Source organism: Lissotriton helveticus, chromosome 6, assembly GCF_964261635.1.
Source record: "Lissotriton helveticus chromosome 6, aLisHel1.1, whole genome shotgun sequence".
NCBI classification, from domain to species: Eukaryota; Metazoa; Chordata; class Amphibia; order Caudata; family Salamandridae; genus Lissotriton; species Lissotriton helveticus.
In genome coordinates, this window is record NC_136067.1 from 1,635,045,226 (window position 1) to 1,635,063,371 (window position 18,146).

At 47.5% G+C, this 18,146-nt stretch overlaps 1 protein-coding gene and 1 non-coding gene across 3 annotated transcripts in view; one reads left to right on the forward strand and one right to left on the reverse strand.

The window, feature by feature from the left end:
- The window catches only part of CCT4 (chaperonin containing TCP1 subunit 4), a 157,459-nt gene that overhangs the window by 128,709 nt on the left and 10,604 nt on the right, over positions 1-18,146 (forward strand). The window contains exon 13 of one of the 2 annotated variants that reach the window (XM_078649474.1): positions 5,780-5,893. In XM_078649474.1, coding sequence (XP_078505600.1) covers positions 5,780-5,893 — 114 coding nt within the window. Of the gene's footprint in view, positions 1-5,779; positions 5,903-18,146 lie in introns of those variants that run through there. The other variant, XM_078649475.1, reaches the window with a different exon arrangement.
- TRNAT-AGU (transfer RNA threonine (anticodon AGU)) lies at positions 1,416-1,489 on the reverse strand. The gene has a single exon. It is a non-coding gene; the product is annotated as a tRNA-Thr (tRNA).

The following is an 18,146-nucleotide window of genomic DNA, read 5'->3' on the forward strand; positions in this document are numbered from 1 at the left end:
GAAGCTCTAATACCCTACTTCTTATCCTGCTGAAAGCTCAAACAAAAAAACGCGGAAAAGTCCTTTGCTGGAAATGCGCCCAAAATATGGAACTCTAGCCACCCGCCCACATCAGAACTATTCCTTCCTTCCCTAAATTCAAAAGTCAGCTCAAAATCCTTTTCCTAGACCGCTCCCTATCTAACAGATAGGAGCAGTTTGGAGTGTTAAAAGTGGCATTGCTCCTCTCTGATGCGGATTGTCAAGACACTGTAATGGAACTAGTCATCATTCTCTATACTACGATTCGTATCCTGAATGTCTCGCTTTATTGTATTATGTTTTGCTTTCTTTTGCACTGCTCTGTAATTGTTGTAAAGCGCTCCGATACCTTCCGGTCTGGCTAGCGCTATATAAAACTCCTTAAATAAAAAAAACAAGCATTTACAATGCAACGGTTTCGCCTTTGGAAAAGTTAGAGCTATTGGCATTGTAAATGACAACATTTTTATTTATGTGTTGGCTTTGACAACATAAATAAATGGCATTGTCATTTACAAAGCCAATAGCCTAATCTCTCGCTCTGCACTCCCACTGCACTGCACACGATTAACTAACATGAGCTTGCTCATGTTAGTTAATGTTGGAAAAATCTTTTCACTAAACAAAGCCAAACTGATTGGCTTTGTCAATAGGTCTTTGAAAGTGAAAGGTACTCGAGTTGGTGACACAATATAGTCTCAATTTAACATCAAAATTAACTCGATCATTTACCGTGCGTGGGTGATTAAAAAGATTTCATGATTTAAACCATCACATGTATAATTCTTGCGTCTAGTGCGAGTATTTCCATAAACCCAATGCCCAGCAATCGCTGCCTAAATTAATTTGTGAGTCGATTAGAACATCTGCAGTCACCCAGCAGTTAAAGTGCATATGGTGCAGTGCAAACTTGTAATTTATTGAGGCGTAGGAAGGGCCAATTTCGAAACTGAGCAAAGCATCTAGAATGGACGCTTCTAGTGCAGATGGTGACGTCAGTAAAATGCAGCTAGTTATAATCCAGCCGTAGGTCAAAATCGCTTCTTGGGCCACTACTTATAAATTATTTACAGTCGTTTAAGTGCATATGGTGTTGTGCACACTTAAAACGTATTAAGCAATAAAATACCCCATTATCTAAGACATGTCGGTGCCTATGAAACAGACGCTTTTGATACAGATAGCAGCATCACCCCTACTTGTGCCCACTTAAACCTAATTGCTGCCATAGGCAACACGGATCAAGTGCAAGTAGAATTTAAGATCAAAATCGTTTATGTCCAAGGGAGAATTATCGTGTACCGCACAATTTTAATAGAAACAGCGTGAATTTGATATAATTCGTGAGGTTTTTAGTTAATTAGTTTTCTATAGATTGTCTGGAAAAAAAAGTAAGGCACTGCTGAGATTCGAACTCAGGATCTCCTGTTTACTAGACAGGCGCTTTAACCAACTAAGCCACAGCGCCACCTGTGCAAGCCAGCATTTCCACTCTAGCCTCTTTCTGTTTAGAACTGTCCGGTGCTGCGCTTTCAGTTCTTGAAAGCTTTCATATTTTTCACCTGTTCCCAACAAGAAGATGGAGAGGAAAACCTGATACAGGAATGGAAAAACTACAATACTCATGAAAAGTTTGTCGGTACAGATTCATATTCGTATTCATTAGTAATATTTTGAAGCATGAACACCATGCACTGGACACCATGCACTGGCAGACGAAGTGCTTGACATAGAGAAAGGTACAAATGTAATAGAAATGGAAATACTATAAAGGTCACTAATACGTACGAGCCACGTATATGAATGTCTACGTAACCTCTCGTGGCCATCAGACGCCCCCCCTGTGCTGTACAGAGATCACTACATACCATATGCTCTATCTGCAAAGCCCCGGTGAATGCACAAAGTTACAAAAGTGTTTTGGGTGTTTTATTCGATACCTTGTCTTCGTCTCCTAAAATGAAATTGGCAGGATTTTTTTTGCAGTTTTACATAGCGTGAACTCGTCCCGAAGGCATCAGAGCGCTTAACTTGAGTACCAGTTGCGTTGCAGGCGTCACTTTCTCACCAAAGAACACGTTTCAGTTTTCCCGGTACAGCCGAGGAACCCGCCAGTCTCGGAAATAAAGGTGGGATTTAGAAGTGCAGAATGAGAGCCCCATTAAAACACTAACGAGGCTGGAGCATCCACAGTGCACCAATTACAATCATTGTTAAACACCAGGCACCACATCACACGGTTATTTACCAGCATAAACAACAGTCCTCACTTTAGCGTGCCACTTTAAAACGTCCTGCACTGTGCATAGCTTTTTTTTTTATGTAGATACATATAAAAGACAAGCACCTACGGGCACACGGACAGCGGGGGGGGGAGACTAACAGCGGGAGGGGGGGCAGAACGGGCACACAGACAGCGGGAGGGGGGCAGGAACGGGCACACGGACAGCGGGAGGGGGGGGCGGACAGCAGGACATCGCAACCCACCCCTGAAAACGACACAAAATGGCGAAAAGAAAGCTTAAAAAAAACAAGGATCAAAGGACTCAAGAGAACACATATTTACGTCTCTTTTTAGATTTTTCTAGTAAAAAATTGGCATTAATAAATGACACAGCAGCAGACATTCGTTTAGCTTACAATAAAATGCCACGCATACAGCATGGAAGCGCCACACAAAGGTACACTGTAAAACTGGAAATAACAAATATTTAAACACAAAAATTGGCAGTGCCTCATACTAGCCTCGCTCCGGTTACCCCATGCCCCCAACAGACCTCCCCCGAACTACAGTTTAAGTTGTACAAATGTACAGCATTGAACGAGTAAGCCTGGGCTGCGCCACCAACCCACCCTGACGCGACCCCAAGCTTCACCTCCCATCCTTCCCTGCTCACTCCACGCGCATTTCCCATGTTTCAACAGTCATAGCCGTTCCCTCACCGTTCTCCAAGTGTTGCAGGAATTCTTGCGCCGCCCTCTTCTCGTGCTTCTGCAACGCCGGCCTATAGAGACTCCCCCTCCGGGCGCGAGCGCCCTGCCCTGGGCAGCAGCACTCGCAGAGCCGCGCCAGCAGCTCGCGCACCCTGTAGGCCCAGCTCGAGCACAGTTCACTCAGCCCGCTCAGAAGCTCTCGGAGCGCCAGCCAGCACTCCTGGCACAGCTGCCCCATTCCTCAGTGCTGACCTAGACAGAATAGCTCCGAGGGCCGCGGACCAGCTGCCGCTGCGACGTTTGGCTGCAAAGGCAAATAGAACTGACTGTTTCGAGAACACACATGCACACACAGCGCTGGTGGAATACTTGGGGCCCAGCCACCCTCCAAAGTGGTGTGTTCAGAGCCGGATGCTAGCCACTGCCATGTGAAATAGCTGGGACAGGAACAAAGCCTGGCCTTTGTAACAACAAACTTGCAGGGAGCCAGGCAAAATCTCAATTGCTGACAGGGGAAGCCTCTCTGCATAAGTAAACAAAGGGAGTCTGAGCTGTGACGGAGTGACATCACGCAGTCCCCACCTTCTTCAGCTGCAGGCACTGGACTCCTTATCAGCATGCACAGAGAGAAGAACAGGTTTCCCCAGTTGTCGAAAAAGTATTCAAAATGGGAGGTGTGCAGTTGCAAGTCACATCTGCTTCATGGCAATGTAATATGCGTATATTTTTCTAGCTTACGGGCATTTTAAATATATTTTGGTCTTATTTGTTCCTATGGGATCGAGGAGTTCGTTAATAAAGCAAATAAGGGGATATTTCCTTGTAAAAAACACAATTTATTTTTAACATTGCTTCGCCTAGTGATTTCTAGTTGTCCCATCTCCCCTGTATGCGCGAACACTTTTAAAGCAAACTATGAATGAACGGCTTTGGTATCACACCTGAGTAAACAAGTCGGGTCCCGGGCCGGCAGCCAATCACAGCGCGGCCCGGGGAGTGACGTCACGGGGGTGTCCCGGCCGGCAGATTCGGGGGCGTGTTTTTCGCCCTCTCCCCTTCCCATTGGCTGGAAGGTAAAATTCCAGCCAATGGGAAGAGGAGAGGGCGGGACTTAAAGACACGGAAACGCCCCCGAATCGCGTTTTCACGGGGAGAAAGTGATTGACGCTGATGTCTTCCAATGGCTAGCCTCCATTTATGGAGCTAGCCAATGAAAGACAGAGACGGGACTAAGCCCCACACTGTAGGAACATAAGATTTCTCCTGGGCGGAGCTAGGAGCTCCGGCCCAGGCGAAACCTAAAAATGTATCTGGGTTTCTCCAACCCCTTTGGCAGCTCTTGAAATTCTATTAGTGTGTTTTGGTTGAGAGCTTTCCCTCCTCTCCATGATGTTAAATACCTAAAAGATTTAGTCTGCCGATTAACACTATACAAACATGATTGCTTTCGCTTTCATTTTAGAGGCATACTGATTAAGACTTCTAAAGCAGTACCAATGTTCGGTCACATACATCGGCCTAACTTTTTTTTTTTTTAAAGAAAAGGGATAATGAAAGAAAACTAGAAGGTGTTCTCACAATACAGGTCTCCGATATTAACCCTCTGCCCCTAACCCCCAAAGGTTTAACAGCATTTTAGCACTAGATTTCTGGTACAGTTGTTGCTATTTTGTTTCTTGAGGGCATGTTTGCAACTAAACTCTTGTGCAGTGCTCTTCAAGGTGGGCAAGAGACACATGGACCATGGTCCTAACTCTGGATCAAGCAAAGATATAATACTTGTACCGTAACTGAAATTAAAGTTCTCCCATAAAATAGAATGCATGAAAAAATTGCTTCCCCAAATTTTATAAAAATTAAAAAAATTACCACTTACACAGTGACACACTTTACAAAGTACATGGTGCTCCTGGTGGTAATGCCCTAGCGAGCTGGTGTTTGATTATAGACACAGTGCACACGTATATTAGCTATTTTATATTGACAATGAAACGCCCACCTGGTACCCCACCTTTGAGTAGGACTTGATGAACTAGTGAACCTACATTCATGCTAGTTACATGATTTTATAGTTTATAGCTTTGGGTATTCTGTAAAACAAAGTATGTCCCCACAAAGAAGCAATTGGAGAGATTTCCAAACCTTTATAAATTTGAACCCATACTGTAGAGCTAGTGTAAGAGGTAATTGTTTAAAAAAATCTTTTTATTAACACATTCCAATAAGAAAAAGGAGAAAAAGCACCAGGTGACAATCTTGACTTTCACATTATTCAAGTATACATGTTGATACATCATAATCATTAATCTGATAGAATTCAGGGATCACTGAGGCTCCAACGCTAATACCTCTTCTCTGACCTCCGGAGGTGTGCAAATATCCCGTCTGAATCCATTCCACGCCCCCCTATACCTTCCCCCCCACTTCCCGGGGCAGCCCCAGGCAATATATAGACCTTTCCCTGAACATGCACCAGTCCAGATCTTCCATCCATTTTCCAATTTGAGGCGCCTGACTAGCACCCCACAACTGAGCGATGTTACGTTTAGCGATCATGCATGCCAGTGTCACCCACACCTTTCCAGACATATTCAGGTCCGTGGGTTCCCAAACCTTCAGGACACATCTACGGGCCTCCAACGCCAACTCTACCCCCATGACCTCCCGGATCTTCTCGTGAATTTCAGAGTAAGAGGTAATTAACGTTTCCATCTACAAAACTTATGTTATTGTCCCCTGGTTCTAGTATGAATGTATGGCCACACGTTTGGATTGCATTAAATAGGTTTCAGATGTATTTAAAAAAAATAATTTTTTTTGTTAGGGTGGAATTTCTAATATCTTGGAGGAGCTAGTCGTACAGCCGTTATTGGTATCAATCAGTGCTTTAACACTTGCTACTGAAACTGTCCGTAGTATTCTGAAGATCGATGATGTGGTGAGTTAAAATTTTGAACATTTTTTTTCTGCAACAAATGTAAACTATTTTCACATGACTCCATGTATTGTTACTGTTCACTGAATCGACATGTCCTTATGTTATTGACTGCGTGTTTCAAATCTTTTTGACTGAATAAAGCTATCCAGGAGAAATTATTTTGTTATTGCATGATTGTGTTCCATCATTAATCTGAGTCATGAATTTGGTAGCTAATGTATTTTGTTTGTAGGTCTTGTCTAGACCGCACATACGCTGTATTTTCGAGGCCTTTTGTTTTCGATCTGTGGGCTTAAAGACTGCTCATTGCTTACCATTGGTTGACTTCATTGTCACTCATTTGCTGCTTTTTGTGGTTAGCTCCACAATTCCTTCCTCTTCTCATGTTAGTCCCTCTCCTTGAGCATTGACCAATTGCTCTCAGGACACACGCACCAAAGTCTATGGGTGCCCTACAGTGAGGTCCCTAGCCTGCTTTTCGCAAGCAGCACACCAGTTAAGGTAAAAAGCAATGGGGCTCAGGGAAAGGACCCCAAGTGAGCAGTACCAACAGCCCTTACAAGATCTCCAATAACTTTAACCCCTTCCATGCTCATGACGGAACGGTTCCGTCATGAGCGTCGGTAGAGCTGTGCTCATGACGGAACCGTTCCGTCATGAGTCCATAGGCTCATTAGAACCTTTAGCACAGCGCGAAAATTCGCGCCGCGCTGAAGGGGTTAATTGTTCAAAGTGGGTATACAGAGGAAATGGGCAGCGGAAAGGTAGAGGTGGTGCTGCACGGTGTTCCCCTGCTACAAAACGAGCCTCGCCAGCCCCAGTGGCCCTACAGCTTTTAGGTAAAGGTTAGGAAACTTCCTGTCGCACTCTAAAAGCATTACATCAGACCAGTGGGTCCTCCATTGTGAGGGAAGGGAACTAGCTAAAAATTCACCCTCCCCCTTGTGAGAAGTTGGCCTTTTATATGATGATCACTATTCTAGTGAGCACCTTACACCTGTCCAAACAACTCTTAGGGTGATGGTTGTGAAGTCAACCTTATAGACCAGCTATCCTTGAGGTAGCATGGACAAAGCAGTCTTAGGCTAAAACTTCAGGGAGCATGTAAAGCAAGCTGTTTTACCATATGTAACCCCCTTGAATACCAAGGTGAAAGGACACCACACAGGTTATATATAAAATATATATGTATTTATTATAAACACAACCCCTCTGAACTCTTTGAGGTCAGAGGCTAAAGCACATGACAAGATACTTAATTATCATACAGTAAGTTGCACAATATACAGTAGAGCCCTAGGGGCACGTAAAACCATATACTAAAATAATGGTATAAGAACCACGTCACAAACACAGGATAGGCCTAGGGAATCGCTGGGGCTTAGCTGTACTACCAAGAGTTAGGATGCAGGAGGCCCACGGGAAGCGTGTGCAGTGTCTATACACACACACACACGAGTTACCATAGAGTTATAATGGGAACAAAAAGAATTGGAAACTAGTTCTTTTAGGACACTTCCGGAATGACTAGGAGAAAGCTACTTAAAACTAGGACACTAGGATAGTCCATACCCACAGGAGCACCGAAGTACTCGCGTTACCTCACCCACAGGAGCCGGGTGCATAGTTGTCAAAGTGTGTCTGGTTTCCTCGCTGATTCCTATGGAGACCTGTAAAAAGATGCTGTAGGCGACCAGGAGAGAAGTGTCCGGGTGGATCCAAGGGCAGATCGAGGATGAAGAGTACCTGAAAGCAGAGGGGACAGAGTCTGGGTCACTAGCCAGTGACCAGGAAGGAACCAGGCGATGTTGCGAAGCAATCAGATGATGTCGTGAAGCTTGACTGTGCAGCCACGTGGACCAAGAGGCGTCGGCGACGACCAGGAGCTGGATACTGACTGTCCCACGAAGGATCTCGCTGTTGGCGGCGTCGGCTTCCGGATTGGAGTCAACAGGCCTTGGCAAATGCAACCCACGCAGGAATGGAATATTCGCTTCGGGTTGGACCAGCAAGGTCTATGGGGCAACCAGGCAGGCGGTTCAGATTCGAAGGTTCCTCGTCACAGAGGCCACTAGCCAACGGGCAAGTAACCGGACAGACGCGTCGAGCATGAAAATGCAGAAGGGCCCCACGCAGAACTCGTGGAGTGTGGAGGGCTGATCTTCGGTGCAGATGATGCTCGGGGCTGGGGCTTCTCAATCCCCAATGCACAACTTCGAGGGTGCCTCAGAAGCTACACAAGTAGCAAGGAGCAGGTTTTTCAAGATGGCCGGTCCCACGTCTCTCGTCGCCTCCACGGGTCTCAGCTTTGCAGGGACTGTGGATCGGGGTCAAAGAAGTCTGGCTCTTGTCGGACTCTGTGCTCAGGCTCCGGCGGGAGCGTCGACAAAGTAAACCGCAGATTGCTGGATGGTGCCTGTAGGTACAGGGTGGTCACTCCTTTACCACAAAGAAGATTCTTCAGTCTTCTAGTTGCAGTAGAATGTCGAAGGTCCAGAGTTTCATTACAAGTTTCAGTTCAGGATAAATCTAAAATCTCTTGACTCTGCACCTACCTATATACTAATCTGAGGGGCTGGATTACCTGCTAGGTCCCTCCTATGGGTGGGACCAGGGAAGGGGGTGGTTACACCCCTTTCCCTTTGTCCAGTTTCACGCCAGAGCTGGGCTGGAGTACCCCAGCAACTGGTTTGAACCGGGCTATGCATGGGACACCTTGTGTGCCCCAGGCAGTCTCATTTCATTCAGCCCTCCCTGTCCCAATACACTATGGCCTGTCTGGGGTGGTGCTAGCACCTCCCAAGACAGGAAACCTATTGTCCAAGCCTCCCTCGCTGGAATGACTCTCAGCAGCAGGAGGTCAGACTTGTGTCTGTGGCAGCAGCATCCATTTTGTGATGCTGAGGCTCTGGTTAACTTTAACCGGGATTAACAGGAACAACATGTCTTCTCCCTCTAGAAGGGTGGAATGCTACCCCCGTCGCCAGAACTGGCGAGGGGGTAGTATTTCAAAGCGTATGACACCTTACACATGTTTTGATAAAGCCAAACCAGAGTTAGCATTTAACCGCAAGGATTATAATGCACTTAAGAGTATATGGTATGGCTATATCATAGTACTACAAACATCAAGGGGCCAAGGGGGATTAGGACTAGGGTACAGGCTGCCCCCCACTCACTAGACTCCTCAAACCAATGTGCCTGCCCTTACAATTAGGTGAACACTACCACCTCTTGGTTATTTCAGTTATTCTCAGTAGTGGGTTTGTCTATCTCCTACTACCTATTTCATTGTCTCATATCACTCTCTGTATGGATATTCAAATCTAAAATCAAATGTGTGTGTGAAAGCTCGTTCCTTGTGCTGCTCTAATGACCTTCTCTACCCTTCTCTAATAGAAAAAAAGGGGAGGGGGGTTGGCAATGCCTCACGGGAGTAACCACCAGGGGGTATGTCAAACTGGTACTCGCTTGACTGCCCGCTATATCATCATCAGCAGTTGCCAACCATGAAAATAAAGGGGATAAAACTGTGCACAAAAGAAACCTCTGTGTAGTTATGTGAGTGACCCGCCTAAGCAATAGGACCTTTCCTCCAAGATATGAGTTATAGGACCTACTCAGTATATATCATAGAACAGCTATAAGGACATGGTTCCGAAAGCTGCAGACAGGCTCAGCTCATGCTAGAGCCTCATCTCACATAAAACCAAGCACTCTGCCTTTAGGATTGTTAAGGCCTGCCGTAGGAGTGACTTATAGGTATATATGTGTCTATATATATATAATGGTAGGTATAGGAATACTATACCTAAGCAAGGGGTGATTACACAACCTTGCCCCAGCTGAGTGATCAGCCAGTTGTGTCCGTTTGGATGGCCAGCCAGGGGTGGCATAAGATATGCTGCAGCCCCTGGTAGACCTTGGATGCACCTATGCCCTGGGTACCTATGGTACACTATACAGGGGCTCACAAGGTGACCCAACATCCAATTAGGTATGTACCTAAAATATATGGAGTCCATTTTACAGTGAGAGCAGATAGCATGGGGCCCTGATTAGCAGGATCCCAGGCCAACTAAGTCGAAAACAAGCTAAACACAAGGCAAAAAATCTGGGGTATCCATAGTCGGGTATCCATCTATCTACACCCCTATCTCCGCATCCCACCCAGCCGTCCTGGGTTAAGACAACCTCCTTTTTCTGGAGGAAGAGATGCTGGAGCTTCTTCTAATGGGTGTCATATAACTGGTTCCCGTACACCAGCCACAGGGCAGCAGTGTGCTCTTGGTTTTCTCATTCCCAGAAATGACTGTTTACTCCAACTAATCCTCAAGTTCTGTCCATTGAACGGGTTCAAGGACAAACCCAATGTGCCCACCTGGACCTGGGTATGTATACTATATTAAACACTGGTCCCATGAGGCTCTTTTTCCTGGAAACTGTTAAATATGTATCAACAATATCCTGAATCAATCACAACATTCAGTGCAACTAAAACTGTAATGGATACAAAAGGGGCTTCTTCATGGACAGTTAAATGTCTGAAGTTCACACTTTAAAAAAAACAAACATTTTCACGTCATGTAGGTGCATAACCCTAAAAAAGTGTCCAAATGACAATAGTGCAGACGACAGTATATGAAGAAGCTGCTAGAAGTAATTATATACAGTTAAAATCAACAACTCCTTTTGGTCTTTACAATCATCTCCTTAGAAACCCGTTACAGTTCAGATGTTCGTTACATAGAATATAGGTCAAGGGATTTTTCTGTCGCCGTTTTGACAATGAAGGTACGTATCGGACTCCTATGACTCACTATATAAGTCTCCGATATCCAATTTTCAGTCGGACTTTCAGTACTGCTTGTCGTATCCCCAAAGAGGTATCGCATCATAGATCTCAATCTCCAGTATCATAGCCCAGATGTGATTCTTGTTCCTACCACTCAATCTGCTTTCAGGGCTTCAAAAGGGGATTTTCTTTCTGACCATGTCAGACCTGATCTCAAGCTAAACGAATCCCAGAATCCTCTGGTTAAATAGTACAGGGATAGAGCCAGGGGTAAAGGCCATGGGTCCCTCTAGCAAGTCGTCTCCCCTGCACCACCAGGAAAGCAGGTCTAGTGTGCCTCTCCAAGCCCACATTGAGCATGTGGCAGGGTTGGTGCCCCCCTCTCAATTACTCCAGACCAGTTGGTCCTTCAGATAATAAAGAGGTTACACCCTGCCCTTCCTTCAGGCTCCACACACCCCCATCCCTGCCAGAAGATCTTATTTTCATCCTGCACTAAGACATGGCAGTGCTTCTCTTGAAAGGAGCTGTGGAGTTAGTGTTGAAGCAGGAGATTGGACAAGGATGTTACACCTGGTACTTTCCGGTGCCTTAGCAAGACAGGGGTCTACTTCTGAGCCAGATCTTGAGGATTTCATTTTTTCCCCTCAAAGTAGTTGTTTAAAATGCTGACCCTGGCCTTGTTGGTTTTGGAAGAGACTGGATGGTGTCTCTTGGCCGGGAGGATGTGTATTTTCACATTCCAGTCATGTGGTCCCACCAGAAGTACTTATGGTTTGTGGTAGATTCTGCTGATTAGCAATTTGGGTTGCTTCAGTTTGGCTTGACATTGGCACCCCTGGCCTTCAAGGTGATGATGAATTGGTTGCGGCCCATCTTGGGTCAGGCATTCCAATCTTTCCCTGCCTGTACAATTTTGGCTGCTGAAAGCTGGTTCACCGGAGGTGGGGATGCACCATTTGAAGTAGACTGTCTTGTTACGATTTGACCTAGAGTTTAAGATTACAAATCCCACATCTCACCTAGAACCCTTCTAACTTCTTTTGTTCATAGGCTTAGTACTAGATACCACTACTCTTCTCCACTCCTTTCCTCCTCCTCAGAGGATCTATGACATCCAGGAAACTGATTCATGATTTCCAGAAGGTGTGCAAATTCTTGAGGACCGGTTTGCTTCCTGCATACTACTGGTAACATATGTGTGCATTGGAATATGAGGGCTCCATAGTGGTGCCGCGAGAGACAGTGGTTCCAACAAAGGAGGGTGGGGGGCACTGTTGCAGTTGAGGCTTGGTGGAGAAACAAGTTGAAACTTCACTGACCGATGCCAGTCAGTACCCCTCCACCCATGGCCACTGTAGTTACGGATATCTCCACTCAAGGAGTAGTTGTAGCCTTGTAGGTACAGGCTGCAATTTTGTCTTTAATTTTCTCTTAAGTGTCTATGCAAGACTGCAATGAAGACCGCTTAAGAGATTATTTTTGATTGCTCCGGGGTCCATGCACATGAGCGGGACTATTCACTAGATTAGGATTATAACAGAGATACCCCTACTACAGAACTGGAGTTACAGGTAAGAAACTACTCCATCTTAGGAATAATTACCAAGACTGGACCCAAGTAATTCAAATTGTCCAGAAGTGGCCAAGGAGGGTGTGGTATGCATACCTTTGGCTCTTATGTCCCTGCTCAGATTGCCATTCGGACTGGGGCTCCTCTCCCAGTTGTGTGGGGGTGGGGGGAGAACATGGTGCTACACCCCAGTCTCCGAGTCCTCCACCTTCATTGCTGGAGATTGAGCAAGACAGTTTAGCTCATTTCAGCTGCCATTGGAAGTGGTCAGTGTAATTCTGGCAGCTTGTCGCCCCCTCACAAAATCTGTTTACTTTGGGAGATGGAACAGCTTTGTAGCTTGGTGCTCGGACAACAATGTGGACCCTTTGCGAGCCTGGCTGTCGCATGTTTTTCAGTTCACACACTGCCTAGCTAAAAGGGGGTATGCAGTGGGTACTGTGAAGAGCTACTTGGCTGCCTTGTCAGCTATCCTCTGTCTCCCCGTTCAGCCTTCTTGTTCAAATCCCCCATTGTAATGCTATTTCTCAAGGGGCTGACCAACTTAAATTCTCTAACTCCTTTTCCTATGCCGCATCGGTGCTGTAACCTTATTTTAAACTTTTTGATGGGGTTGTTGCTGAAGCCCCTTCATATTTGTCAGTTACTGTTGACCATAAAAACAGCCACAGCAGACCTTTCAAGAAAGTCAGCAGCAAGGCAGACAATATCCTGAATATTTCCATTCAAGATCACATCGCCCAGTGGGTTTACCAAATGTCTAGCTAGAGTTGCAGCGCTCATCCAACGTAGTCATTTTCATGTCTTTCTATACCTGGACGACTGGCAGGTAAAGGCGTCCTTGCATTCACCTTCCCTAAACCCAACAAATCGTTCTATTTCACTAATTAGACTTTGTAATATGTGCAGAGAAGTCACTCTGGTGTACTCTGCAAACCCAGGCTTTCATGGGTGGCCAAAAAACGTACCTCATCGCCAAGAGTGCGACTGTATTTTAAAGGCTGGATCCCATTTACCGGACATTGCACCCTCTGGCCGTGAGAATCCTTATATAACTGCTGGGAATGATGGTCATATACTGTATTAGCTCCCACTGCAAGGTTATACACCAGCCTTCTCCAGGAGTCCCTTTCCAGGCAATGGTCACATGTGAGGAAGTTGGATACTCCTGATGTTGCTGGAGCCCAGTGTTGGCAACAGTTGCAGTGGTAAAGCAAGACCAACTTGTTTTCTGAGCAGGTGATTTCTCAAACTGCATCAATACAGGTCTCTGTACTCTGTCATGGGTTGGTGAGCTCACAATTCCGGGCCAGTAGACACCCCCACAGCAATGTCTCCTATACATGGTTTTGGAACTCACTGCTGTACTGTTAGGACAACCAGCTGTTTGAATGAGAATTTGCTTCAAGATGGTTTTCATTCAAATAGGCAACATGATAGTCATGTACTGCATATAGTACCAAATAGGGGTATAAACTACATTTGTCCAGACAGTCTGGTATTGGGTGATTCGCCATCACATATTCTAGCTGGCGGAACACCTGCCAGAAGTGAACAGTGACTTTACAGATCTCCTCAGCTTGAGTCACAAACTGGTGATCACCTTCCAGATACTGAATTGTTACTTAGTATTGGAGCCCTCCAGAAGTAGACCTGTTTGCCACCCATAAAAGGTAGGTTGTGACCCATGTAGTTGGCTTACCCAAGTCTATCGGACCCACTCCTGCGGAGAGCAGTGTATTGGCCCCCATCCATCTGTTACCTTTTGTAACTGTTAAAATCAACATTGACTGTTTAAAGTATTTTATGGCTACAGAGGTTTCACAGCTTGACTGTGAATAATTCAAGCATGTGTATCCCAGAAATAAACTAACACTGCAGAGCTGTAGTTACAGGTAGGTAACTTTTTTTGCAGCAGCAGCACTTTGACACATTCCCCACCCCTTTGGTCCAAATAGGACCAGGATGTGATATAAACTGTATAACTTCCCATTGATAAAAACCCACGAGACCACTAATAAAGAACCATGTCAAATTCCTACTCAAAAGATGAGTTGCAGAAAATGCTAGAAAAACTGAAGCACCCAAGCAAAGAAATTAAGGGGGCATACTCTGCATATTTCTTTGCACACTCCGACCACACTGAACTGAGACATTCTAGATAACCCCTTTGTTCGAGGCATGTGGGCTGCTAAATTCATATCTTAGCATTAGATCGCCGCCTAGTGTTGGGCTCGGATGATTGCACATTGTTGTCCTGGAAGAGTCTTCGAAGTATCCTGAGATAGGTGGCTCCTCCCCTGGACTACAGTGCGCATGGGCATCGGCTCCATCCCCAGATTGTTTTTTTCCGCCATTGGGTTCGGATGTGGTCTCGACGTCTTACTGTCGGAACCAAGTAAAACTATCTTTTACCGGCCAAAAGGCCTCGATTTTCTTGCGTCGGTATTGTCTGCGCTCGGTCTCGAGTCTTCCGTCTCTTGAAGCCGGAATAAGCGGAGTTTTCTTCGCTTTCTAAACTTTGAGGCCTTCTCATCGCGACACGACAGCAAGCCTTTACGGACATGGAGCGGAGCCCGTTCAAGTACTGCCCGCTCTGTGGGTCCAAGTACCCACACATCGATCTACACCCTGTGTGTAACAAGTGCCTTTCACCGGACCACGACGACGGCAAGTGCAAGGCCTGTGCACAGTTCCGCTCCAAGAAAACTCTCAAGCTTCGGCGCGCGGTGCGCTTGGAAGCTAGGCAAGCGGCCCCAGATCCGGAGAACATCTTCGGCGACCCGGAAGAAGAGGTCCAGGGTCACCTTCTACAAATCTCCCCATCACAGACGGAGGTCGAGGCGGATCCGGGAGACGACGACGGAGTCGCGGGTCAGGTCCTCGAATACGTCGAAGAGGTAGGAGACGACGATGAGATTTATGGGGCCGCGGCGGACAGCTCTGCGGACGAGCTCTGCCCCGAAAGTTTCGAGGATACCGACCGGGACACGGGATCGCCTGTCGGCCTTACCCTGGACCCGTTGCCGCAAGCCACAGCCCCGCCTTCGGGCCCGGCTACGGACTCACTTGCTGGGCACGATGTTTCGAAACCGAAACTGAAACCGTCGGGGTCGTCCACACCTAAAATGGCCGACCCGAAATCGAAACTGAAACCAAAGGACTCGAGTGTCCCTAAGATGGCTGCCGTGCCTGTGAGGAAGTCGGTGCCCGTCACCCCGTCGGCTCCGTCGACCTCCGGTCCGCAGAAGCCGAGGAAGTCTGTCGATTCCGATGCTCCGAAATCGAAGCCGACGCCCGAGGAAGGGGCCCCCAAGAAAGATGGTCGGCACGGATCAGCGGCTCCGGCGCCGTCCAAGCCCGCCAAGGTCGGCTCCAAAGAGGCTACGCCCAAGAAGTCTGCGCCCCGGCCTCAAGATTCGGAGGAGCCGAAGAAGGTTTCCGCGCCCAAACCGCACAAGGCCCGCGAGGACGTCGGATCCGAGGGACCGCTCAAAGCATCCTTGTCGGCGACGAAACCCACTGGCAGTGTACCGTCCCCCATTGCGGAGTCACTGCAGAGAATCAGGGAGAAAGCCTTTGCTCCATCGGCTCCGATGCCATCACCGCAGCCGCAAAAGGACGCTCCGGCTAAGCCTTCTGGGAAACTCCTTTTTCTCTTGCCACCTAAGGAGGCGCCGAAAGCGTTTTCGACGAAATCGGCTCCGAAACAGGGTTCCTCGCTGCCTGACCCTCTTCCACGTCGTGTACTCGAATCGGTTGACGATTCAGAGCATTTCATCGATGCTGCCACCGGCAAGCTGACACTCTATAAACGGAAGATCACTTCGGAGCCGGTGGACCCCTACGTCATCCCGTTGAAGAAGAAGAGGGTGCCCCTTGACGCCTTAGGCCTCACGGAACCGATTCAGCCTCCTCCTAGACGGAGCCCTACTCCCTCCCCAGAACACTCTGTGGGTGAGGAAGATGATGAGGATGAACAGTACGATTTCCCCATCGATGAACCTGATGTCCAACCAGATTCATACGACGACACTGGTGACCAGAACACCCAAGGTGCGGGCCAAGACCCGCAGACCTTTAATCCACGTGCATCCCCGACTGAGGACTCAGCAGGATTTCATGCACTAATTGAACGGGCGGCGGCCAATCATGATGTGGACATGCATGCCGACCCGGTTGAGGAAGACTTCCTTTTTGACACCTTTGCCATATCTGAAAGGACAGTAAAGACACTTCCTATGATGAAAGGTGTTCTCAAACATGCTGGAGACATTTTTAAGGAGCCTACGAGGGCTAGAGTGGTCAACCCTCGCATTGAAAAGAAGTACAGGCCTGCTCCTGCGGACCCCGTCTACATCCGGGGACAATTGCCACTGGACTCTCTTGTGGTTGCCAATGCCAGGAAACGTGCCAACTCCCAGACAACGGGTGAAGCTCCTCCCCCGGATAAGGAGTCCAAAGTGCTTGAGGCAGGAGGCAAAAGAGTGGCTGCACAGGCGGCAAACTTTTGGCGCATCGCAAATACACAGGCGCTCCTGGCGCGTTATGATAGGGCGCACTACGACACCCTAGAACAGATTATACAACACCTGCCCCCACAATTCCAAGAAGGCACCAAGATGCTTATTGAGGAAGGAAAGCTAATATCAAACGCAGCCATCAAGTGTGCACTTGACGCTGCGGACACAGCTGCTAGGGCTATCAACACTAGCGTTATGCTGAGAAGACAAGCCTGGCTCCGCATCTCAGGGTTCAAGCAGGATATTCAGACAACAATTCTGAATCAGCCAGTCAATCCTGATAGTCTGTTTGGTCCGGATGTTGACACCACCCTAGAGAAGATAAAGAAGGACACGGAAACTGCTAAGTCTATGGGGGCCCTGCAGTCCCAACAGTTTCGTGGCAGCAATTTTCGTCGCTCAGGTGCACGTGGAGTCACCAGAGGACAGATGGGTCAACAATCCCAGTTCTCCAAAGGTGGGGCGCAATCCTCGTTCACTAAGCAGAACAAGGGAGGTTATAGGAATAACAGCAACAGAGGTCGCGGCGGAGGAAACAACAGCTCCCGCACCTCGACTCCAAGCAAACAGTGACTTTCTGTCACTGCCCCCCGACCACCTAACACCTGTCGGGGGGAGACTGCAGCAGTTCCTGCCCGTCTGGAGAAACATCACCACAGACAGGTGGGTGCGTCAACTGATCCAAAATGGTTATTGCCTAGAGCTGAAATCCACTCCACCCAACATCCCACCGAGGCAAAGGCCTATGTCCGCAGAGCATTTGCACTTATTGCAGCAGGAAGTAGTGGCGATGCTGCAAAAAGGCGCAATCGAGCTCGTGCCGGTGGGGGAGGAAGGCACAGGGGTATACTCCCTGTACTTCCTTATTCCAAAGAAGGACGGTTCTCTCAGGCCCATTCTCGATCTACGTCCCCTCAACCTGTACATACTGTCAGAGCATTTCCATATGCTTACACTGCAGCAGATTCTTCCCTTGCTAAACCAGGGAGACTTCTTAGCGACCTTAGATCTCAAGGATGCTTATTTCCACATTCCACTACACCCGTCACACAGGAAATACCTAAGATTCACTATTCAAGGCAGGCACTACCAGTTCAAGGTCCTACCCTTCGGAGTCACTACGGCCCCGAGGGTGTTCACCAAGTGTCTAGCGACAGTGGCGGCGCACCTCAGGAGGCAGAATATCCATGTCTACCCCTACCTAGACGACTGGCTCGTACAAGCCAAGTCAGAGCAACAGTGCGCCGCAGACATGTCGACTACAATTCACCTTCTTCACGATCTGGGTTTCTCCCTAAATTACCCAAAATCCCATCTTCAGCCGGCACATGTCCGGCAGTTCCTGGGTGCTACGATCTACAC